The following is a 24,939-nucleotide window of genomic DNA, read 5'->3' as shown; positions in this document are numbered from 1 at the left end:
ATTACCTTCAGTTTCTGCCTGGAGGGAGCCTGGTACTTCTTGAGTAACACAATTCTGCTTATCTGGAACAGTTGCTACCAAGCTGTCTCCTTCATAGTTTTCTGTTTCAAGTTCACCAGCTGAAGCTATGCTCTGACACTGTTCAGGTTCTGGATGACTAGACTGCAGCAGGTCATCACCTTTTTTAACAGACATGTCTTGTTCCTCTGAATCACTACTTGTGGAAGTGTTGTGCACATTGTCATGAGAAGACGACTCCTGTGATGCTTCTTCATCCATTGGTTTATTAACCCATGTTAGGAATTTTTCTACCTTAAATTTTAAGATGATAACATGAACATGAATTCCAAACTACACAGAATCTTCCTACCTTTTACCATTTGTGACTTGACTGACAAGCTGTGTCAAAATTATTGGCTCTGAAAAGTAGACTGCATCACACAAACTAATAAGTAATTCTGACCTAATCAGAATTTGTTATCTGGAGCATGCCATGACCTTATTAAAGTTTTCTTTAAAAGGAAAAAAATACCAGATTAAACACTTCCTGCTATCAATAAACACTAAGAAGATAAAGGCAAACTGTCCGAGTAGCTTTCCATAAGGATTCCAGCAATTTAACTGTGCTGTGTGCTATTACCTTTACAAATGTACCTACTTACTACTGAATCATTCATTTTAGTTTTTCAAATTACAGAGACCTTTCTGCAATGGTCAAGCTACAATCTATGTAAATGTTACTTAGCATCAAAGATAAATGCTAAAAAGATTTAGGGCCAATTTTTCCATAAGAATAGAAGCAGTCTATCTTGAAAAGAAATAAAAGTCGCCTTTTAATGCAACAGTAGAGCCAGTAAGATATGTCCTAACAAACTATGTTTGTTCTCTGAAATGTTAACAAGGCTCAGCATCAGATCATATACTTCCTTGCATCTTGTGTAACAAGAATATTCTTCCTATCTTGTCTTCATGACCTTCCTAAGAGTGAGTAAATTAGAATGAATGTGGTAGACATGATGGGCAACAACCCAGAATCTTCCTCTAAGGGAATGTGCCCATAAACAAATTAGGTATCTAAGGACACAACAGTCACGTATCTTTTTCCTCAGCGATGCCTAGCAGCTGTTTCTGCACTCATCTATAGATGAATGCATGGGGGCTATTATATCCAACACATTTTGGAAAGTCCTACAGCACTGAACAGACTACGCAGTCTGTTTCAGATATAACTAGCACCATTAACAGGTTTATTAAAATACCACCAGCAGCCACCCAACCTGAAATGTGATACAAAATAAAACCAGCTATATACATGTAGCATATTTTGCAAGTATGCTGAAGTTAGGGAGGACAATGTATCTTGAGGGGGAAACAGAGTTATCTGACTAGCCTTAAAAACAAACAGAAACCAACAGAGTCATCACGGAGTCTAAAATGGTCTACTGTCCTGAAGAGCTGCTAGAGATGTGACTGACATCAAGGTTCTGCTCATTAGAAAGTGTTTTTTACCCCTTAGAATATAAAAGGGTAATTCATCACACCAAGCAATTTTCTAACTTTTGTTTCCCAGGTACTTGGATGGCAGGTAGAGCAAAGGCCAAGAGTGGGGATATGAATATTTCAGGTAATAATGTGAATCAATAAATTGGCCTTGTGTTTCATGCTATCAGAGTGAATTTATTACAAGGTGTAAGGTGTGACTGATCACTTCTGGAAGAACTCAGAATTAAAGCTTATAAAGCTGTATCAGAATTTGGACTATTAGGATCCTACTGGTATGATTTGGCTGTGTCCCCACCTGAATCTCATCTTGAATCATAATTCCCACAATCCCCATGTGTTGTGGGAGAAATCAGGTGGAGATGGTTGAATCATGGGGACAGTTTCTCCCACCCTGTTCTGATGGTGAGTTAGTTCTTACAAGATCCGATGGTTTTATAAGGTGCTTCCACCTTTGCTGAGTACTCATTTCTCTCTCCTGCTGCTATGTGAATAAAGAGTTGTTTGATTCCCTTTCCACCATAATTTTAAGTTTCCTGAGGCCTCCCCAGCTCTGAGGAACTGAGTCAATTCAACCTCTTTCCTTCAAAAATTACCCAGTCTTGGTTATGTCTTTATTAGCAGCATGAGAACAGACTAATACACCTACTTAGCCTGAAATAGATGAGAAATTCCTCCTTGTTCTTGTCTGTTACTACATAGGCAAGGTTGTGTTTTTGTGTCTTTTTTTTGAGATGGAATCTTACTCTGCTGCCCACACTGGAGTACAATGGCACTATCTCAGCTCACTGCAACCTCTGCCTCCTGGGTTCAAGTGATTCTCCTGCCTCAATCTCCTGAGTAGCTGGGATTACAGGTACCCACCACCACGGCTGGCTAATTTTGGTATTTTTAGTAGAGATGGGGTTTCACCATGTTGGCCAGGCTGGTCTCAAACTCCGGACCTCAGGTGATCCTCCTGCCTCAGCCTCCCAAAGTGCTAGGATTACAGGTGTGAGCCACCGTGCCTGGCCAAGTTTGCGTTTTTTAAATCATCTCAGACACTACTACTTTGTAGCTTTCAAATACTTCCTTTTCATCCTACCTCAACTTGCCTTTTTTCAAATTTAGTTTACACAATATATGCCTTCAAGAAGCAAGTTAAAAAAAATTATGTGCCTTGATACCTAGTAGAAACAGGCTTTCTATTTGAATACTACAATTTTAAGGGGTCAAGCTTATAAAACATGATTCTATCTACAAGTATAAAATAAAATTTATACATACCTTGCTCAGAGTTTTGCTTTTCTTGAAAAATGGTTTTTCTGACTCTTTGGTAAAGAAGATGTGTTTGTTTTTCATTTTTATTTGTCTGCGCATGTCCAGGTACTTAGACTTATGCTTCACATTCTTCTCTAGATATCTGACCTGCCGATGACTGAAATTTGGAACTCCACCATATCTGTGACCAGATCAAAACAAGTGACTCACACCTTAAATTCTAGGATTATATTTCCTTATAGGAAAAGAGAATAAAACTAACATTTTTCACTCATTTTTACACCATTTTAATTCCCTATTCAAAATTATGAAAATGACAAATTCAAGTTCAACTTGCAGAAGAGTTGATGGTCTAATTTTTATGTTAATTCTAAAGCAAATGTGTAACACCAAAGTTGGGAAGAGCAACATACCTAATATAGAGCAGAAAGTAGAAATTACATAGTAGATTGCAATAAAAAATCCAAACTCTATCCCCTTGTTAGGGAAATATAAATTTTCTCAAGGTGGGGTGATGTCAAAGCTCTTTAACACATTTCTGGATGTGTCTGAATTATCCAAATCAATCTGCGCTGATAAAAAAAGCGAACCCTTAGTATCGAAACAGAGAATGTCTGATTTAACCATCCGAAATTTTCTAGTCCTAAAAGATATGTCTCTGCTATGAAGCCTCCTTTGATTATATTAAGCCTCAATTAACTCCCTCTCCTACAAATTATCAGGGACTTAAAACTGTCACCTACGCTTTAGCATTTCTAATATCCAGAATAGTTTGGGTTTAAATGTCAGGTCTCACTTTGTAGCCATATTATAAACTTCTTTTAATAAACAGTATATTTTATCCTTCTCTTTTTAAGTAGAATTGGGTGCTCGAAATAGAAGAGTAGTTAAGTTAAATCTCAGGCAAGAAAAGAAATAGATCTCTACAAGTGTAGATCCAACCAAGAAAATCCAACCAAGAATTCCTCAATAAAATTACATATGCATAGTAATAAATCCTGCCAGGAATTTAAAAATCTTTTTACATTGCTAAACTTTATGATCTTAGCCTTAAGTGATTATATGAACTACTGATTATATGAACTATAATTGCCTTGAAATACCTAAAGGAGAAAAATTGATAATCCTTAGAAACTGTAATAGTCAACATGTACTTCTGAACTAATTCGAATTCAATTCAATTTTGAGACATTTCCTCATGTCCCTTTCTTGCTGACTTCATAATGTGTAGATATCTACTTAATGTGTAGATATCTCTGTACATTTTATGTGTTCATATGGTTTAACTCAGTGGTACTTATACAACTTATAAAATAGATAAGTAGGACCTGAAATCTCATATGCTTTAACTCAGTGGTACTCATACAACTCATAAAATAGATAAATAGGACCTGAAATCTTAACCCTTAGAAACATCAAAGAACGCAGTCATGGTTTAGATTACTGGTGCAAGCTGTCTTTGACCAGCCTTACCTACTCAGTTTGGTCTTCATGTCGTGTGTGAGAAAATCTCCAGTCATTCTAACACAATTACCTACTTCTTCATATGTTCCTTTATATTTAATGCTTGGGCATTTAATCCCAGAGAAAGCTTACGTCTTCTATATACAAATGTTCATAGCAGCTTTATTTACTCTTGAAATTTCATTTTAATTTTTAATTTTCTGCCTTGCTATGTTACCCAGGCGAGTTTTGACCTCTGGCTTCAGGCAATCCTCTCACCTCAGCTTCCCAAAGTGCTGGGATTGCAGGTGGGAGCCACTGCACCTGCACTGCAGCTTTACCTGTAATAGCAAAATGCCAGAAATAATCCAAGTGCCCTTTAACTGTTGCAAGGTTGAGCAAATTTTGATACATCCATACACTGGAATTCTATTCAGCAAGAAGAAGGAATAAATGGGCTGGGTGTGGTGGCTCATGCCTGCAATCCCTGCATTCTAAGAAGCCGAGATGGGAGGATCACTTGAGCCAAGAGTTTAAGACCAGCTTGGGCAACATAGCAAGACCCCATCTCTATGAAAAAACTTAAAACAGCACTGCACTACAGCCTGGTTTATACAGTAAGACCCTAAGGAAGGAAGGCAGGCACATGTAATAATCTGGAGGGACCTGTAGGGCATTGTGCTTAGATCTTAGGAAATAATTTATATGTTGTTAATTAGGATGATTGATAAAACACAATGCCCACATTTACAGAATTAGCTAAATGTTTCCACCAACAAGAAAGGGTGTCCATGATATATACTGTTGAGGGAGAAAAGCTGGAGAGTATGCATAATATGACCTCATTTTTCTGTTTTACACAAAGAGAACCAAAATGTGTATACATGGTCAGTCATGGTGGCTCATGCCTATAATCCCAACACTTTGGGAGGCCAACGTGGGCAGCTCACCTGAAGTCAGGAGTTTGAGACCAGCCTGGCCAACATGGTATAACCCCATCTCTACTAAAAATACAAAAAAAAAAAAAAAAAAATTATCCAGACGTGATGGCGCACACTTGTAGTCCCAGCTACTCGGGAGGCTGAGGCAGAAGAATTGGCTGAACCTGGGAGGCAGAGGTCACAGTGAACCAAGATCACGCCACTGCACTGCAACCCAGGCGACAGAGTGAGACTCTGTCTCAAAAAAACAAAAAAAACCAAAAACAAATAAAAAATGTGTGTACATGTATACAGTCATAGCACACAAGAATTTGGAGGGATGTATGCCAAACTCTTTTTCTTTGAGAGTCTCACTCTGTTGCCCAGGCTGGAGTGCAGTAGTATTATGACGGCTCACAGCATCCTTAACCTCCCGGGCTCAAGTGATTCTCCCATCTCAGCCTCCCAAAGAGCTGGAAATATGGGCATGTACCACTAAACCCAGCTAATTTTTAAATTTCTTGTAAAGATGGGATCTCTCCATATTGCCAAGACTGGTCTCGAATCCTAGGCTCAAGCAATCCTCCTGCCCCAGTCTCCTGAAGTGCCAAACTCTTTAAACACTAACTACATCTGAGAATGACTGGAAGATTTTTTACTTTTTACTTGTTATTTGGTTTGTTTGAATTTTACTCTTTCTTAAAAAGAGCAGATTTCAACTTTTCATGGCATGCTTACTATCGTTTTCAGATGTACACATGTGAGACACTAGGTGAGAAGAGAACCATGCTTAGAAGTCACAAGAGCTGGGCCTAAATTCCCTCTCCAGTAAATGATGTGATCTTGACCAAGTCAGAGCCTCTTTGAGCTGTAGTTGCTTTATCTATGAAATGGAATAACAATACTGGATTGCTATGAAGTACCACTGAGTTAAAGCTTATGAACACATCAAATGTACAGGGGTATCTCTACCACAATTCTAACAAGAAGTGCCCTAATCATTACATCTCAAATGTTATACACATTATCGTTTATTAGTTATCTGAATACCAGAGTGCTCTAAGATAGCTGAAGTGGTTAGGACTTCTGGAAGACAATAGTTTTAATGAATAATTACTTTTGTCCTGAGCCATGCTTGAATCCTAGAAGGGAACCACTGTCATCGAAGTCTGAAGCTGGGTTTTCATCGATGTCCAGTTCATGGCTAAATGAATAAAGAAAAGGTAAATAGTGACAAGCCATTACCACCAGAGCCCACCAGTTCAGATAAATATTAAAAAGGCAATATAACTGACCCAGGCAAACTTCCCATCACTATAATCAACCATAGTTCACAAATCCAGGAAACCAGGAGAAAGAGTACTTTAATTAGAATTTTCCAAATGAGATAAGTACCCAGGAGTGTTTGGAACACAGTAATAAGTACTCCAGTCTTAATCCATGTCAAGTAATAATGTCTATTCCTGAGTATGGCACGAATATCATGTTTCCATTTTCCTTTGGAAAACACCAGTAAAAGCTGTAGCCTTAAATAAATCTCCCAAAGTGATTTTTCCAAAGGTTTCCCTTAAAAACAAACAAGGAAACGTTTGATAAGTATCAATCCTACCAAAAAAATTTTAAAAGAAAAAAATTACTTAAAAGAATAAGGTTGTGATATGAGTGATATTAAGTAACCCAGGAGAATCCACCTATCAGAGATCTTTTAATAACCAATGACTACTCCCAGCCATAATCCCAAGTAAAGGAAAATGGTGAGAAGTAATTCTTACAAAGTTTGTCCTTCAAAGTAGGTTATGTTCATTGAAAACACATGATCTTTGCCTTCAGTAACTAGCAGGAACTGGGGAGCTAACAAGCGACGTCTACCATATAGAGGGAGCATAGTAGAGGCATACTTGTTTTTCTAGAAGCTATATAGAGCACAAAAGTCTTATGTCGAGCACCTCATATCCTGTTAGAGAAATGAAGTGTCCAGTTAACTTCCGAGTTCAGTAATGATCCGTCCTTTCCTTGTTATCTACAGCGTCAGCATCTGACTACATCCAGCCTTACATTATTCTCTACATGTTTAATTATGTGTAGAAGCGGTATAAACCTCCAAGAAAAAAATGTAAAGATGAATACCCAAAAAAGAACTTTTATTTGGTTATAAAACACAAAAACAGAATTGCAACTTCAGACATAAGCACAGAATGAGGTGGCCTCATGAAATGTCCAAAGAAGAAAGGAAAAGGTTAGTTTCACTGAGGAAAGAGGTCACGCAAGTTGTTTAGAAAGTTAGTCTACGGGTGCTGGCAGCATCTTACAACAAACAGCTGATGAGTTTTGATTAGGAGAGCCAGTGGTTGCTGGGTGGAACTTGAATCTGAGAGTTATGGTTAGGCCTCTGCAGTTTTGGATTGGGTCTGTGAGACTGTGTCAGGCACATGTTCCTGTATAAGCAGCCATCTGTCCTTGTGTGATGCTTTGGCTTGGAAACATTTCTGTGACAGTTCCTGTTATCAGGCAAATCGTGCACGAGAGCCCTCCTTTCACAGCCTTCCCTGGCTACATTTTACCATCATTTGACACAAGTGATTCTGTTTTGACTCTTACAACTTTCACAGTGGTAAACAGAAATTGCACTGCTTCAAGTAGAGTTGGTTTGGGCTCCGGCTTTAAAGCTGCCATTATTGTGAAAAACTCTAAGCAAGGTACTCGTCCCTGTTTGCTTCAGTGTTCCTATCTATTCAGTGAGAGCATGAGCTTGAGGTCTATTTCAGCAATACAAGCCTGGGAGAAGATATACCCACATTTTTGAAAAAAATTAGAACTGGTGAGAGAGAGAGAAAATATGAATCTAATTATTAGTTAAAAGTTATGGCCAGGCGTAGTGGCTCATGCCTGTAATTACAGCACTTTGGGAGGCTGAGGAGGGCAGATCACGAGGTCAGGAGTTTGAGACTTGCCTGACCAACCTGGTGAAACCCCGTCTCTACTAAAAATAAAAAAAATTAGCCAGGGTGGGTGGCACATGCCTGTAATCCCAGCTACTGGAGGGAGGCTGAGGCAGAAGAATAGCTTGAACCCAGGAGGCAGGTGTTACAGTGAGCTGAGATCACACCACTGTATTCTAGCCTGGGTGACAGAGCAAGACTCTGTCTCAAAAAAAAAAAAAAAGTTATAATCCACTGATAGCTACTAAATGTTGTCAAGTACATTATATGCTAGCTCCCGTCTACCCAAGGATCACAAAAAAGGCATCAACCCAATCTTATAGATGAGAAATTAAGAAATGTACTTAGGCTGGGTGTGGTGGCTCACACCTGTAATCCCAGTGCTTTGGAACGTCAAGATAGGAGGATCACTTGAGGTCAGGAGTTTGAGATCAGCCTGTGCAATATAGCGAGACCCTGTCTCTACAAAAAATTTGAAACAATTAGCCGGGAGTGGTGGCACATGCCTGTAGTACCAGCTACTCAGGAGGCTGAGGCAGAAGGATCGATTGAGCTGAGGAGTTCAAGTTTACAGTGAGCTATGATCATGCCATGTATTCCGGCCTGAATGATAAAGCAAGACTGCATCTTAAAAAAAAAAGAGGTAAATGTACTTAGGGTTTGTGAGTGGCAGAGTTCGGCTGTGACCATAGGTCCAGGTCCAAAGGTTCAGAATCTTACCAGTAGACCCCACCTCTTCTTACAAGATTACCAGTGTTGTGAACATAACAATCATTTAATAACCACTTGCTTACGGACACAAATGCTCACTCTAACACACACTGGTGAGGGGGGTCTCGTGCAACTTACCTCCTCTTGAGTTTGCCTGGCTTATGCTCAGGTGGATCTTCCTCACTTTCATCTCCATCAGTACCACTGGCATGTAGTCTGACTTTGCTTGTGTTTGTTTCCGAAGACTTCTGTGAACCTAAATAGGCAGAAATACTGCAGTAGGTACATGTGCATCAAAATGCCAGGTCACGTCTACCTGTTTGTGTGTCTACATGCAGAGTCTGTGCATTTAAAAAATCCTAACTATAAGGTTAAATTTAGATTAAACCTGTCTCTTTATACACTTTAAGCTCAGCTTAAAGGGTTCTCCATACATAGTGAACTGTAACTTAATTGGTTGTATAAAAAGACTGTAACCTACTATGTACCAAGCACAGTTTTGGCTAATCACAGGCAGCCAACTGTACAAACAATATTCAAGTAAGGCAAAAGCTGAGCTGTAACCAATCCAGCTGGTCCTGTACCTCACTTCCGCTTCTGTACGTCATTTTCCTTTTTCTGTCCATAAATGTTATACCGATGATGTGGCAGCCCTGGAGTTGCTCTGAACCTATTCTGGCTCTTGGGGCTGCCTGATTCGAGAATCATTCTTTGCTCAATTAAACTCTATTAAATTTAATTTGTCTAAAGTTTTTAACAGTTTTAAAAATTTCCATGATCTAACTACTTAAAAAAAAAAACCCAAACTAAAACTACTTCTTCATAGCTGCCCACATCTACACAAACTAACCCACAAAGCTGCCTTTGTGATAGCTGTCAGCAGTCATTCTTATGGAATTTTAATTTAACTGACTCTAAAGACGGCATAATCACACTGATTAAAAAGAATTACTCTTCATTTGCCTTTAATGTAATATGAAAGTAACATTAATAATGAGAGTAACAAAGACAATACTAAATACTACCTTTAAAAAGAGTTCTTTAACTTACGGTGGTTAAAAATGAGACACAAATCTTTGTTCTTTGTCAGACTGGAAGAAAGCAGATAGGTGAGACCAGGAGGAAAGAGGTGTCTGCAGGGTAGACAGGAAGCTTAGACTGTGTGAGGATACTCTCTCAGAAGAGCACCCACCACAAAGAGTAGAAAACATACTTACATAGAAGCATAACAAATGCCTTAAATTTCGAACTCAAGGGACGATCTAAAACAAATCAAAATCTAAAACCCTCAAATTCATCCTGATGGCAGACAAACTGGAGTTAAATTATAGAAATGGCCAATCTATAATCATAAGTAAGGGAACAGGCAACGGAAGGCAGAGACTGTGAGAATTACTGCTTGGCAAAGAAAAAAAGCAGACAGATGAGGGAGGAAAACCAAAGAGGGTAAATAAGACAGTAAGTCGGAGGCTAGTACAATGCCCAATTATGTATATTATAAACTTTATGGTCAAAAATTTGTACAGAAAGGTATCAGGAGAGTATAGAAGAGTATCAGAATGTTAATATAGTATCTTCAGATAGGCCAGGCACAATGGCTCATGCTTGTAATTAGAGCATTTTGGGAGGCTGAGGCGGGCGGGTCACCTGAGGTCAGAAGTTTGAGACCAGCCTAGCCAACATGGCGAAACCCGTCTCTACTAAAAATAGAAAAATTACCCGGGTGTGGTAGCTCACGCCTGTAGTCCCAGCTACTTGGGAGGCTGAGATAGGAGAATTGCTTGAACCCAGGAGGTGGAGGTTGCAGTGAGCCAAGATCATGCCACTACACTCCAGTGTGGCAACAGAGCAAAACTCTGTCTCAAAAAAAAAAAAAAAATCTTCAGAAAAAAAGATGATGACTGGGCATGGTGGCTCAATGCCTGCAATCCCAGCACTTTGGGAGGCTGAGGTGGGAGGATCACTTGAGGTCAGGAATTTGAGACCAGCCTGGCCAACATGGTGAGACCCCCGTCTCTACTAAAAATACAAAAAAAAAAAAAAAAAAAAAAATTAACTGGGTGTGGTGGCACACGCCGTAGTCCTAGCCACTCAGGAGGCTGGGACAGGAGAACTGCTTGAGCCCGGGAGGTGGAGGTTGCAGTGACCTAAGATAGCACCACTGCACTCCAGCCTGGGTGACAGAGACTCCATCTCAAAAAGAAAGATAAAGAAGGATAAAAATAACACCAAAACAGAAAGGAATGAGAATATTGTACTGAGGTGAGCTCCACTGTAAGAATCATATAGAGAAAAAAGCAAGTTGACAGAGCTCTTTAGAAACTCTCAGCCAGATGAAGTATTATCAGCAATCTGAGAGAAGCAAAGCAAATCGAATTGTTAAGTAAAAGATCAAAACCATTTGTTTCACAAAGGAGTAAGGCTGAGAAAAAAGATGTCTCCAGCATGTAACATCAGGATGCCAAAATTTCAGGATATTCAGATGTCACAGAAATTTCCTCCTCTCCCATTTTCCTGGTATCATTAATTGGGTCAATTGACAGAACCCTATTCCCTAGCAAGGGCGCTGATATGGTTTGGATGTCTGCCCCCTCTAAACCTCATGTTTAAATGTGATCCCTAATGTTGGAAGTAGAGTCTGGTGGGAAGGGTTTGGGTCATGGGGCAGATCCCTCATGAAAGGCTTGGTGCCTCCCCATGGTAATGAATTACTGCAATATTTATCTGATTGCTAACAAGAGCCTGGGACATTCCTCCCTGCCCCCTGTCTTGCTCTCTCTCTTATGTGGCATGCCTGCTCCCCTTCTACCTTCTACCATGACTGAAAGGTTCCTGAGACCCTCACCAGGAGCTGATGCTGAGGCTATGCTTCCTGTACAGCCTGCAAAGCTATGAGCCAAAATAAACCTTTCTTTATACATTCCTCTGTCTCAGGTATTCCTTTACAACAATGTAAAGCAGACAAACATAAACATTCTCATTCCACCCTACTCTGATTGACTTCTTTCAAAATACTTCTCATTGGCATTCTCTAGTCCCAAGTGGCACTAGTTTGCACAATGAGGTTTTTTTTCTTTTTTCAGTCATTCAGGAATCAACTAAGTTCCTCATTCTGGATATTTTACTGATGAGAATCCTGAAATTAACCATTCCAGTTATAAATTAATATTGTGCCCTGTTGAGATCTTTTTTCACAGCAAGACTTCATTTGTCCTAAGTGAATTCCACGACTCATAAGATGTTTGCCTAATGTCAAATATATGTTCTTGATAGCTTTCTCTCTCTCTTTTCTTTTTCTTTCTTTCTTTTTTTTTTGAGACAGACTTTCCCTCGTTGCCCAGGCTGGAGCGCAATGGCTAGATCTTGGCTCGCCACAACCTCTGTCTCCTGGGTTCAAGCGATTCTCCTGACTCAGCCTCCTGAGTAGCTGGGATTACAGGCGTGTACCACCATGCCCGGCTAATTTGTTTTTGTATTTTCAGTAGAGATGGGGTTTCTCCATGTTGGTCGGGCTGGTCTTAAACTCCCGACCTCAGATGATCTACCCGCCTCAGCCTCTCAAAGGGCTGGATTTATAGGTGTGAGCCACTGCGCCCGGCCCTTGATTACTTTCTAACATGCCTCTTATTAACTCATTTGCTCTGGAAAACTAAAAGTTCCAAGCTCACTCTAAATTAGATTTCTTAAGAGATTTCAAGTTTTCCTTCATTAGCCACCAAAGTACAAGAGGAAGGAATAATATTTTAGAGAACTGTATGCAAATATTCTTATTAAAAGGGTAACATATAACTTGTGATATGAAAATAGGATGGATTAAATCATTTCATTATTATATGAAATGTAGTTGGTATTATTTAACTCTACAATAAAGGATTAGTAGTAGTTATTTTGCTAAATAAATTCATTTGCTAACCATTACATGGCAGAATAAATCTTGGTTAATCTTACCCTGAGCTGCTGGGTCTGTGCTGCTGTTTCCTGATAAGTTGCTTTCCTCCTTGGCTCCTCCGTTACATGGTTCACTTTGGCTGGACGCAGGGCACTCTCTTCTGCAACTAACTTCACTTAGCCGTTGATGACCATCATGACTGATAAAGGAATCTAGCTGGCTCTGTTCTACTTCCTCTGAATTCAGTTTTATGTTACTAATTCCATTAAGTATTTCACTATGATCCTTATCATTTGTACCAGAGCTGTCATTATCAACTGTAATAGGTGTAGATGGAAAAGATACTTCTATGTCAACTTTCATGCAATTTTCATCTTTCTTGTTGTCAGCTTCTGTTTTAGGTGTATAAGTATATGTATCACAGCTTTGCAAGGCATCAAAAGTCCAACCCTGAGCTTCCCAATACTGAAACTGTTCCAAATAATACCAATAAAGTTGACTATAATGTTGCTCCCATTCTTCCTTTGTATCAGGAAAGTTCCAAGGTTCAGAAGATAGTGCTTGATCTGGATATTTTTCTTGCCAACTTTGCCACAACAATCCTCCTCCATATTCATTCCAATACTTTTCCCATTTCTCTGTAATTTCTAGCTTTGGAGATAGTGTGTTTTCAACAGGATGATTTTCCACCTCAGTATCTTTTTTGCTTTGAAGTTTACATCTTCTGGTGTTCTCACACTGTTCAACTGAAGATGGATCATCTGAAGCCAAAATGTCATCTTCTTCATATTCTTTTCTCCAAGATTCTTGCATAATTTCATCTAAGTATTTCTTTTGATGTTTTTTCTTTTTTATTTTAACTTTATTTCTAGTATTCATAGATACCTACATCAGATAAATGATAACGAATATAAAATGCACTTCATAAACTATAAAAGAAAGTAGAATCCATGTCTATTTTGACAGTAAATTAAACAAAATACTCTCAAAGTCTGTGGGTTTTTAGCTCCACAAAAAAGTGATTTACTATCTAATTTTCCAAGAGGAGGAACAGTCACACATGGGACACATTATAACTTGCAGTTCTGGTTAATTTATAAATAAATACATACATTTAAAAAGAGGCAGAAAGTGCCGATCGTGAATGCATTTAATCTGATAAAAGCAATTCTTCGCAATATTTCATAAAAAAAACTAAGAGATAGAAATAATAAAAGCTAATTAATATTTACCTCAAAATTCTTATGTGCAGATATCCTCCCAAATTGAAGTGGCAATCCCATACTTCTCATGAGTTCGGCCTCAGAATCAAGCTCATTTTCATCTAGGTCTATACCTTTGCTGTCATGTGATTCTGCAGTACCACAGGAATAACCACCTTCCTCCTCTTCTGTCGCCTGGTCTCCTATAGACAGCATTTATTAGCTTAGTTTTTAGGAAACTTAAGAGGCAGGTTTTCTTATTCTCATTTTAAAGAACCTGAGATGAAGAGTGACTGATTACAGGACCTACCCAAAATAAAGGTATGCAAATGTTACACTTGTTAAAATTTTTTTAGAGATGGAGTCTCACAATACTGCCCAGGTTGGAATATGATTATTTACAGGTGTGATCACAATGCACTAAAAAGCTTAGAACTCCTGGGCACATTCAGTCCTCTTGCCTCAGCCTCACAAGCAGCTAGGATTACAGTTGCACACCACCTTGCCTAGCCTACAAATGCTACAATTTTTAAAGGAAAAAAAGAAAACCCCCCATAACTGATGGTATGCTAGGCATGGTGGCTCACGCCTGTAATCCCACCACTTTGGGAGGCTGAGGCAGGCAGATCACTTGAGGTCAGGAGTTTGAGACCAGCCTGTCTCACATGGTGAAACCCCATCTCTACCAAATATACAAAAATTAGCTAGGCATGGTGGTGGGCGCCTGTATTCCCAGCTACTTGAGAGGCTGAGGCAGGAGAACTGCTTGAACCTGAGAGGCAGAAGTTGCAGTGAGCCAAGATTGTGCCACTGCACACCAGTCTGGGCGAGACAGTGAGACTCCATCTCAAAAAAGAAAAAAAAAAAAAAAAAAAAAAAGAAACCCCAAAACAAATCCAAAAACAAAACCAAATGATGGTAATATGGACTAGCAACAAAAAAAAGCCAACGAAGAATCAAGAGACAATTTCTCTTTGGGCTCTGCCTGCCACTATTCATCCAGCTGCCCATTTAACTTACTCTTATTGAGCATCTGCTCTGTGTTGGGCATTATGCAAAAGACTGAGGATGGAAAGGAGAGAGAATAGGGCCATGTAACGCTGCTCTTTGGAAAAAATACTTATATATTCACATTCTTTTTTTTTTGAGAAGGAGTTTTGCTCTTGTTGCCCAGGCTGTAGTGCAATGGCGTGATCTTGGCTCACCGTAACCTCTGCCTCCCAGGTTCAAGTGATTCTCCTGTCTCAGCCTCCCAAGTAGCTGGGATTATAGGCATGTGCCACCACATCTGGCTAATTTTGTATTTTTATTAGAGACAGGGTTTCTCCATGGTAGTTAGGCTGGTCTCGAACTCCCACTCTCAGGCGATCCACCCACCTCGGCCTCTCAAAGTGCTGGGATTACAGGCATGAGCCACCACCTCCAGCCAAATGTTCACATTCTTTATCTGCAAAATTACTGAACAAAATCAGTGGATTTAAAAATCATGATTTGTGAAGTTACTTTAGGAGGTATTAACATGAAGGGTGAGAAGGCTGGGCACAGTGGCTTACGACTCTGATTCCAGCATTTTGGGAGGCTGCTTGAGGCCAAGAGTTTGAAACAAGCCTGAGAAACATAGTGAGGGTCTGTCTCTACAAAATAAATAAAGAAAGAAAGAAATAAATTACCCTGGTGTGGTGGTGTCTGTAGTCCCCACTACTTGGGAGGCTGAGGTGAGAAAAATGCTTAAGTAATTGGCACCTGGGCAACAGAGCAAGACTCTCTCTCTCTCCAAAAAAGAGAAAGAGTTGAAATCCACTGGACTGGAAGATTTTTCTTCAAGCTCTCTGAGTCTAATTCTTATAGAAAAACCATTTATTACAACAAAGTAAGTTTTACTTTATCCTAATTTGGTTATCTAATAGTAATTATGCCACTAATTGAACATATCTCATTCAAGTGCTCTATTAACTGTTTAAAATGTGAGATAACAAAAATCTTTTACATATTAGCATACTCAATTAGCACTGGAGTACACTCCAGCTTGATGATCTCAGGCAACAGAACAGTAAATCTCACATAGCCAAAAGCTGATAAGAGAGAAATCTCACGTGTACAAATTCTACTAAAAGAGGGAGAAAGATATCTTTCTAAATAACGAAGGGGACTGCACTCACTATTCCATTCAATAAATTTATGAAACCTCAGGAGACAGCAAAACGGGGAAAATTAGTAAGCTAAGATTTACGTTCCTTTCACAGTATGCATATTTTCTTATGCTCAGGGAACGTAGTGTTTATAGAAGCTTTATTTGTATAGCACAGCACTGAAACACAAAACAAACATTCTACCCAGTGATCAACCGAAGAAACAGTAATTTGTTCCATCCTGTGAGAGTTAAAAGATTTCCAAAGGTAACTATGACACTGTACTTGGGCTGACTTTGGCTTCTAACTGCATGCTATGATTTTCTCTTTATCTAGAAACACAAAAGGTCTATGTGGAAGGACAAATGCAGTAGGGAAGTTTGAGAGACCAAAGTGAGGCTCAATGTACGGTATACATTATATTTGTTATTTGGGAAAGTTAACCAACATGACAGTCTCTTTACTTCAGGCAAAAGACTATAGATGTTAACCTGGAATTTTTATCCTGTAGCATTTACCTACATAATACACTTCTGATGATGAAACCACATATTCTAAACTGGAGATGGAGTCTCGCTCTGTTGCCCAGTCTGGAGTGCAGTGGTGAGATCTCGGAGCACTGCAAACTCTGCCTCCCGGGTTCAAGGGATTCTCTTGCCTCAGCCTCCTGAGTAGCTGGGATTACGGGTGCCCACCACCACACCTGGATTATTTTTGTATTTTTAGTAGAGACAGGGTTTCACCATGTTAGCCAGGATGGTTTTGTACTCCTGACCTCAAGTGATCTGCTTGCCTTGGCCTCCCAAAGTTCTGGGATTACAAGAATGCGTCACCACGCCCCGCCAGAAACCACATATTCTCTACTTTTCAAAGCTTCAAATTCCAGGTTGCTCTTATGTAATGGTGGCAACTAGGGAAGGAACATTACACAGGGCAGAAAAGGCTACATTAAGTCATCACAGGAGCTATAGAAAAAGAAAAGTTCTGCTTTCACAGACATTCTAGAACCATGTTATTAAAAAAATAAAAATTGTCTATGATTACAGAATTAATTGGCATTTATATTTTATGCTAACAAATCAATACAATATTTTAACATACATAAATTAACACAATATTATGGCTAATTTTAGCAAAAAAGGGTTCTATAACTGTATACTAGATTACCTGAATTGTTGCCACTGTCTCTGATGTAATAGCCTTTTAATCCCAAATTGTACAATTTTCGATCCCTGTGAAGCAGATTAAGCAGTTCATATTGAAATGAATTAAGCCATAAGTTTAGAGGGAAAGAAATCTCAAGCCATCATAGATTAAAAAGCTTATGACACAGAAAAGCAATTTGTTAATACATTTTCCTCACCTATAATATAACATGGAGGCAATTAATACAGTTCTCACGGAGCTGTTCTAACAACTTATAGTATATATAAAATGTTTAGGATAATGCCTAACACACTTAGCATTTATTATAGCATTTATTACTATAACTACTAGTTATTAAAATTAAGGCTGGGCACAGTGGCTCACACCTGTAATCCCAGCACTTTGGGAGGCTGAGATCAAGAGTTTGAGACCAGCCTGGCCAACAAGATGAAACCCCGTCTCTACTAAAAACACAAAAATTAGGCAGGCATGGTAGCAGGTGCCTGTAATCCCAGCTACATGAGAGGTTGAGGCAGGAGAATTGATCAAACCCAGGAGGCGGAGGTTGCAGGGAGCTGATATCATGCCACTGCACTCCAGCCTGGGCGACAAGAGCAAAACTTTCTCTCAAAAAAAAAAAAAAAAAAAAAAAAATTAAGTGTCATTTCTCCTGGACATTGGGGGAAGAATCTGATATTCCGTATGAAACATAAACAATGGGCCGTTCTGTAAATTTTGTTGTGACTATAACAGTGGAAAGATTTAGCTTATATACATATAAATCATCATGCACATCCTAATCCATTTGCTAAAAAGATAAACTATCTATTGTGAATAGTAGACATAGTCTGAGCATTACCAAAATAAACCTAACAGAACACTTAAAAACAAGTGAGATTTTGCTTTTAGGATCTTCGTGACTATAAATTCATCTGTAATAAGCTCCACTATAACTGCCACAATAAGGCCAATTGCAAGTGGAAGCTAATGTAACTTTTCTAACAAGCTACAATAAATTTAACTAAATATAGATAATGTTCTAGTGTACTTGCTCTATTTCACATCCTCGTTTCTTTTTTGGAGATAGTGTATGAATTGTAAAGTAGGTGGTGACTCAGGATGGTGAACAGGCAAGGGGGTAAAGTGCAAATGTGCTTTGGCAGCATGCCCACTGGTCCCCAAGAACATGGGCACTGGGGGTGGGGTGGGGAGCAGAAGCTGCACAGAGAGCATCACTGGTCTGCCCATCAGCACCTCAAGATGGGAGGCACTGAGGTGTCAGGTGGAGGAGAGGACCAGTATGGTTGCAAGTTGGTTACAATGAGCAAATATGTAAATATGTTGAAGATAATGTTAGCCAAGATTCTCCTTGTTGAAGGTTACTTATTTATTTTATTTATTCTTTAAAATTTATTTTAATTTTTTTAAATTAAAAAATTTTGTTTTCTATATTTATTTTTAATAGAAATGAAGAAGGTTATTTAAAAACAAGGTGGGCTCAACATATCATTTGATAGGAAGGAAGGCCAGAAAGAACTCTCAGGTATTGCGCCAAATTAGAAGTATTGTTATCAACCCATGGCATTTAAGTTTATATACACAGCAGATACAAAAACAGTTTTAAAAGTGTTACATATGTGTGTATGTATGTATACACACATAGACACGTTCGTGTCCGCTTGTAAAACACACATATATACACTGCTTAACTCTCTTTACTAAGAGGACACAGGAGCAGTAAGCACAATGAGCACCCAGGTTTTGGTTTCTAAATACTATTTTCCACTAAAGAAACCAAGCTGCCTTGGAGAAATGACAATTCCAGGTTGGAGCATGGACTGTAAAAGATAAACCTGGGTCATCTTATGCCAGAAGGTTAGGAAACACTCAAAGAACACTAGAAATACCAAAAGGACACAGGAGCCACTTCAAAGAGTTCCCCACTGGCCAAATCAGAGACAATATGAGCACCGAATTAATGTTAGTAATGGAATATAACCTGTGAGTAAATTAAGAATCTAGATTCCATGTTAACATAAACAAATGAATATGGGGAGAGAAGGGAAAGCGTTCTTTACAGAATGCTAATTAATAAATGCAGTAGGAGTGAAGTAGACAAAAACCGTTACTTGGCATCCTTCACAGAGGTAGCTGATTCAGGTGGAAGTTATCAATGAAGGCCAAGGCTTGTAGGTTTACTGGAAAATAGGATGCGAATATAACACAGGAATATGACCCCACAAAATACCGAATACAAAACAAACCACTGTGACTTTACAGTAGAAAACCTGGCAACATCACCCACGGTGGTATACCGTCTACAAAAAGTGCCTCCTGAGGCCACAACAGAGCTAGGCACAGCATCACTTCTGTGGCATTCCTGCTAAGGCATGAGCTGACTATTCATGATGAAACATCAGACAGACCCAGGTTATGCAAGGTCATCCTACAGGATGTAAACACATGAAACTTAGAATGTGGCCTCTAAAAGAGTAAGGGATTCTGGACGGGCATGGTGGCTCACATCTGTAATCTCAACACTCTGGGAGGCTGAGGTGGGTAGATCGCTTGAGTCCAGTGAGACCAGCCTGCACAATATGGAGAAACCCCATCTCTACAAAAAAAACACAAAAATTAGCTGGGCACGGTAGCTAATTTTGAACTTAGAATGTAGCTTCTAATTTCTAAATTTGCAGAATTTGTAAGGGCCAGGCACAGCGGCTCGCACTTATAATCCCAGCAGTTTGGAAGGTGGAGGAGGAAGGACTGCTTGAGGCCAGGAGTTTAAAACCAGACGGAGCAACACAACAGACCCCAGCACTAGAAAAAAAAAAAAAATTAGCCAGGTGTAGTAGTGTACACCTATGGTTCTAGCTACATGGGAGGCTGAGCTGGGAGACTCACTTAAGCCCAGGAAGCTGAGGCTGTAGTAAGCCAGTGCACTCCAGCCTGGGGAGCAGAGAGAGTCTCTGTCTCAAAAATAAATAAATAAAGACCATGACAGGCATAGTTGCTCACGCCTATAATCCTAGCACTTTGGGAGGCTGAGATGGGTGAATCACTTGAGGCTAGAAATTTGAGACCAGTCTGGCACACATGGTGAAACCCTGTCTCTATTAAAAATACAAAAATGAGCTGGGTGTGGTGGTGTGCGCCTGTAGTCCCTACTTGGGAGGCTGAGGCAGGAGAACTGCTTGAACCTGGGAGGCAGAGGTTGCCACTGCACTCCAGCCTGGGCAACAGAGCAAGACTCTGTCTCAATAAAAAAAAAGAAAAGAATACACATGAAATTATTTGTAATGTAAATACACTTTTCAGTTCAAAAGATTAAATTCAATGAAATTAAAAAATGGTAATTAAACAGTGTTTTAAAAAGTCATTTTGATTCAAATCCAATTGTGTATTATTTTCTGGAGGTATGAGCTGAGAAATCTTCTCAACTTTTTATATTTCATAACTTATAGTCTCTCTCTCTTCTTTTTTAGAAGGAGGGCGATTCCTAAAAGTAGCAGCGGTACCCAATCATACTGTGGGCCGTGAATTCAGCATGTAGCCTTGGCTGCCACCGACTGCAAGCTGACTCTCCTTCTTTGGCCTGCATCTTCTACACAGAGCCCGGTACTTTCTTCTAGTGAGCTTGGTCCCACCACCATGCTAGCCTGTGAGTCTTCTGGAGGATAGGCCCAGCTTAACAGGTCAGGTACTGAGAAAGTGGCAGAAAGACCTTTCTTCATGGGTGAGAGGTAAGTCAGATGTCCAAGGTTATTACTAGTATGTTCCAAAGCTACTGATAATTTCAGGCAGAAAGATCAGCAACAAAAGAATACCAGCTCTTAAATTTTTATGAAAACTGTCTCTTACTTAAAACTTTCACATACCTCCAAGAGCACTCATCAAAAGGAATGATGTATTTCTAACACTTGGCATTTGAAGAATTTCCATTATACTTGCAAGTATTCTCTATAAAGCAGTCTTTGAGTCTGATCAGTGTAACTTAATCCACAGAGCATAAAAATGACTCTGGATGAAGTGATGACCTCAAAAATAAGAGACAGGATCTCTCTTAATTTCTGGATCTGGCATATGTAAGGACTAAATAAACCTCAACTGCTGACTTGAACTGTAAAGCAGGAGACCAGCCTGGCGAAAAAGGTAAAAAGCAAACTCTACTGAAAATACAGAAATTAGCCGGGTATGGTGGTACACTCTTGTGATCCCAACTACTTAGGAGGCTGAGGCATGAGAATTGCTTGAACCTAGGAGGCAGAGGTTGCAGTGAGCCAAGATCATGCCACTGCATTCCAGTCTGGGGGACAGAGTGAGACTCTGTCTCAAAAAAGAAAAAAAAATAATGGCAACAGGAGAAGGAAATTCTGTTCAACTTCAAATACATCAAAGACAGCTGAAGATAGCCAATGGGCAGAATGCAGGGGGCACCGTCAGTGGATGGAAAATTACTAAGAGGAGATATCCAGGGTGGGGGGATTGTTGCTATACCAACAGGATTCTTGCTGAGGGCAGGCCAGAGTGATCAGATACTAAGGGAGGGAAGACTCTTGCTAAACGGACTTAGCAGGATTTTTGTTAAAACTAAGGTCTAGGCTGGGTGCAGCGCCTCACATCTGTAATTCTAGCACTTTGGGAGGCTGAAGTGGGAAAAACTGTTTGTACGCATCAGTTCCAGACCAGACTGGGCAGCAAGGCGAGATCGCTGTCTCTACAAAAAATAATAAAAAAAAAAATCAAGTAGATGTGGTGATGCATACCTGTGGTCCCAGCTATTGAGGAGGCTAAGGTAAGGGGATTGCTTGAGCCAGGGAAGTTGAGGCTGCAGTGAGCCATGACTGCACCATTGCACTCCAGCCTGGGTGACAAAATGATACCCAATCTCGAAAAAACGCCCCCCAAAACAAAACAAAACAAAACAAAATCCAAGAACAATCCCCCCCCAGCAAAAAAAAAAAAAAACAACAAACAAAACTAATGGACTTAGAAGGATTCTTGTTAAAACTGAGCCAGACAGGCTGAACATAAGTCCCAAATGACAAGCCTAATCAAAGGAGAGCTTGGAGGAACCCGCGTAAAGTTTGGTTAAGGAGAATCTCTGTCAGTACAAAATGTAAAACAACTAGTGGTGGTACTTAATAAGTCATCAATCAATCCAAGGGATTTTTTCAATGCTAGTGGATACTTTTTTTTTTTCCCATGATCTGTGGTTTTCTTATTATCTTAAGTCTTATGATCACACATAATTTTTAAATTTGTGTATATCTCCTCTACTTTAATCCTTCTTTTAAGTTGGCAGAAGCACCATTCCCAATCACAAATACACAGCAATTCTACAGTTTTGTTTCTGAATGGCCATTTAAAGACAATCCTAAATTATAACTTACTTTGACTTAGATTGTAAAGAATTCAAGAGTGAAGTTTAATTGGCTACTATTCTAAAAGCATGTGACCTTACAGATCATCTATAAAATGTGTTGTGTTAAATAATTTTTGATATTACACTAAACCACACTAAAATGCCTTTCAATAAGTAAAAGGAACCATTTTAAATACAGCAAATTCTAATTAGACTGGCATAGTTAAGGCCAAAAATATAAAGTAGCAATTGCTACCCATTTATCTTCAACCTTTGCCTATAAGAGGCAAATGAATACAAAACACAGGTGAATCTTGCTTGGTTCTGAGACTCTCAAGGAATTTCCCCCATATTTAAATATATTCACATAACCAGTTATATAAATCTAAATATAAAACCAGTCTCCAGTAAGTTTTAAGATGGCACTCACCATCTGTGAAAAGTTTAACATTACTAAAGAAGTCTAATCATATCTGTAGAAGGGGTAAACTGTGACAGCATTTACTAAATTGGAATTACTATTAAAATTCAAAAACTGAACGTATTCATTTAATCACAAGCCAGTCTTAGTTTTAAATCAGGACTGCCCAACAAAATATCCTGTCAGTCATTCATGATGGAAATTCTGGTGAATGAGATCTATTAAAGTACGGTACAGATAAAAAGGTCATGAGACATTTGTAATAAATAAGGCAGTGGCCAATTATTACTCATTAGTAGCTTTTTTGAGATAAGCTATCAGGTCTGCCCTTTCTCCCTTCTTCTTAATGCGGACAAAAATAATTTTTGTTCCAGGGATGTACTTCTTGGGATTCTCCAAATACTCCATCAGTGTATCCTCTCCCCAGGTGACGCCTCTGTTCTTACTGGCGTCAGTGTAAGAGAACCCAGCGGCCCGACCTGCCTTCCGCCCAGAGACCACGGAGATGAGGCCCAGTCTTGCGCTTGCCTGCCTTTTCCTCGGTGTGGCCCTGGACACACTTCTGAACAAAAATCCTCTTGCCTTTCTCAACATCACCCATATTTAATTCTCTTTCTTCGTCGCTGGCGTGACAAAAGGTTACCGCTCGGAATCCAGATGTCCCGCTCTCCTAGTGGATACTTTTTAGCCCTCATTTTGAGTGACATTTTAGCAGCTTTCCAGTGTTGATTACACCTTCACTGAAACACCTGGTGACAGTGTACTTGGGCTTGCCTTCTGTTTCCTAGTTAATCCACCTCTTCTTGTCTTTAAAAAAATTTTGGAATTCTTCAAAGATGGATTCCACCCGGTAAATGAGTTCAATTACTATCTAAGGCTAAACAGCTCAGGTTTTTAAAACTAGCCTAGACTTCTCCAGCGCTCAAAATCAATGTATCGAACTGTTTATATCATCTACCCTTGGTTATCTCACCGGAACCCCAAAATCAAAATGTACAAAATCAAACTCATGATCTCTTCTCTGCTGACCCAAAATAAAACCCATGATTGTCCAATGATCCCTACCTCAGTGAAAGGCAGCAATACAAGCTAGAAACCTAGGGAGATACCCTTGACCTAATGTTCTCCTTGCCATCCTTTAATCTTTCCTTCATTCCCCCACTTCCAATTCAATCCCCACCCCCAACAAGTTTTCTCCTATCTTTCCCCTTTTCTCCATTTCTACTGCCATCTATCCTAATCCAAGCCACTGTAATCTCTTGCTTAAACAATGGTCTTAAGTGATTCTCTTCCTCCAAATGATCCTCCACACTGCTGTCAGACTAATATTTTATTTTATTATTATTATTTTTTGAGAAGGAGTCTTGCTCTGTCACCAGGCTGGAGTGCAGTGGCGCGATCTCGGCTCAGTGCAACAAGTTCTGCCTCCCGGTTCAAGTGATTTCCCTTCCTCAGCCTCCTTAGTAGCTGGGACTACAGGCACGCACCATTATGCCTGGCTAATTTTTTGTATTTTAGTAGAGATGGGGTTTAACCATGTTGGCCAGGATGGTCTCCATCTCTGGACTTCGTGATCTGCAGCTTTGGCTTCCAAAGCTTTGGGATTACAGGCGTGAACCACAGCGCCCCGCCCAGAGCAGTATTTTAAGTATGCAAATCTGATCATGACATTCCCCAGCTTAAACGTTTTCCTACAGTCAACAAAGTTCTGCATGTTTTGACTCGGCCTACCCTGACCACCTTATCTTCTTTCTTTCCCAGTCATATCTTTTCTTTTTTGAAACAGTCTTGCTCTGTCATCCAGGCACAACTATGGCTAACTGCAGCCTGGATCTCCTGGGCTCAAGAGATCTTCCGGCCTAAGCCTCTGGAGTAGCTGGGACTACAAGCATGTGCCACCACAACTGGCTAATTATTTTAAAAAATTACAGTACAGATGAGGTGCTGCTATGTTGCCCAGGCTAGTCTCCAACTTCTGGGCTCAAGCAATCCTCCCTCCTTAGCTTCCCCAAGT

The 24,939-nt window shown here is 39.7% G+C and overlaps 1 protein-coding gene and 1 pseudogene across 5 annotated transcripts in view; both read right to left on the bottom strand.

Annotated features, from left to right (window-relative positions):
• The window catches only part of TGS1 (trimethylguanosine synthase 1), a 56,410-nt gene that overhangs the window by 29,592 nt on the left and 1,879 nt on the right, over positions 1-24,939 (bottom strand). For 4 of the 5 annotated variants that reach the window (XM_064384201.1, XM_064384205.1, XM_064384204.1 and 1 more), the window contains exons 2-8: positions 17,161-17,225; positions 13,895-14,067; positions 12,722-13,547; positions 8,912-9,029; positions 6,241-6,327; positions 2,767-2,941; positions 6-312 (exon numbers count right to left, since the gene is read on the bottom strand). In XM_064384201.1, coding sequence (XP_064240271.1) covers positions 6-312; positions 2,767-2,941; positions 6,241-6,327; positions 8,912-9,029; positions 12,722-13,547; positions 13,895-14,067; positions 17,161-17,225 — 1,751 coding nt within the window. The remainder of the gene's footprint in view (positions 1-5; positions 313-2,766; positions 2,942-6,240; positions 6,328-8,911; positions 9,030-12,721; positions 13,548-13,894; positions 14,068-17,160; positions 17,226-24,939) is intronic. The other variant, XM_064384203.1, reaches the window with a different exon arrangement.
• Positions 23,139-24,117, bottom strand: LOC105724897 (cytochrome c, somatic-like; annotated as a pseudogene).

The sequence above is a fragment of the Aotus nancymaae genome, unplaced genomic scaffold (assembly GCF_030222135.1).
Source record: "Aotus nancymaae isolate 86718 unplaced genomic scaffold, 86718_ANA_hifiasm-v0.15.2.pri h1tg000036l, whole genome shotgun sequence".
Classification (NCBI taxonomy): domain Eukaryota; kingdom Metazoa; phylum Chordata; class Mammalia; order Primates; family Aotidae; genus Aotus; species Aotus nancymaae.
Note: the sequence above shows the minus strand (reverse complement) of the source record. Positions and strands in the feature narration are given on the sequence as shown.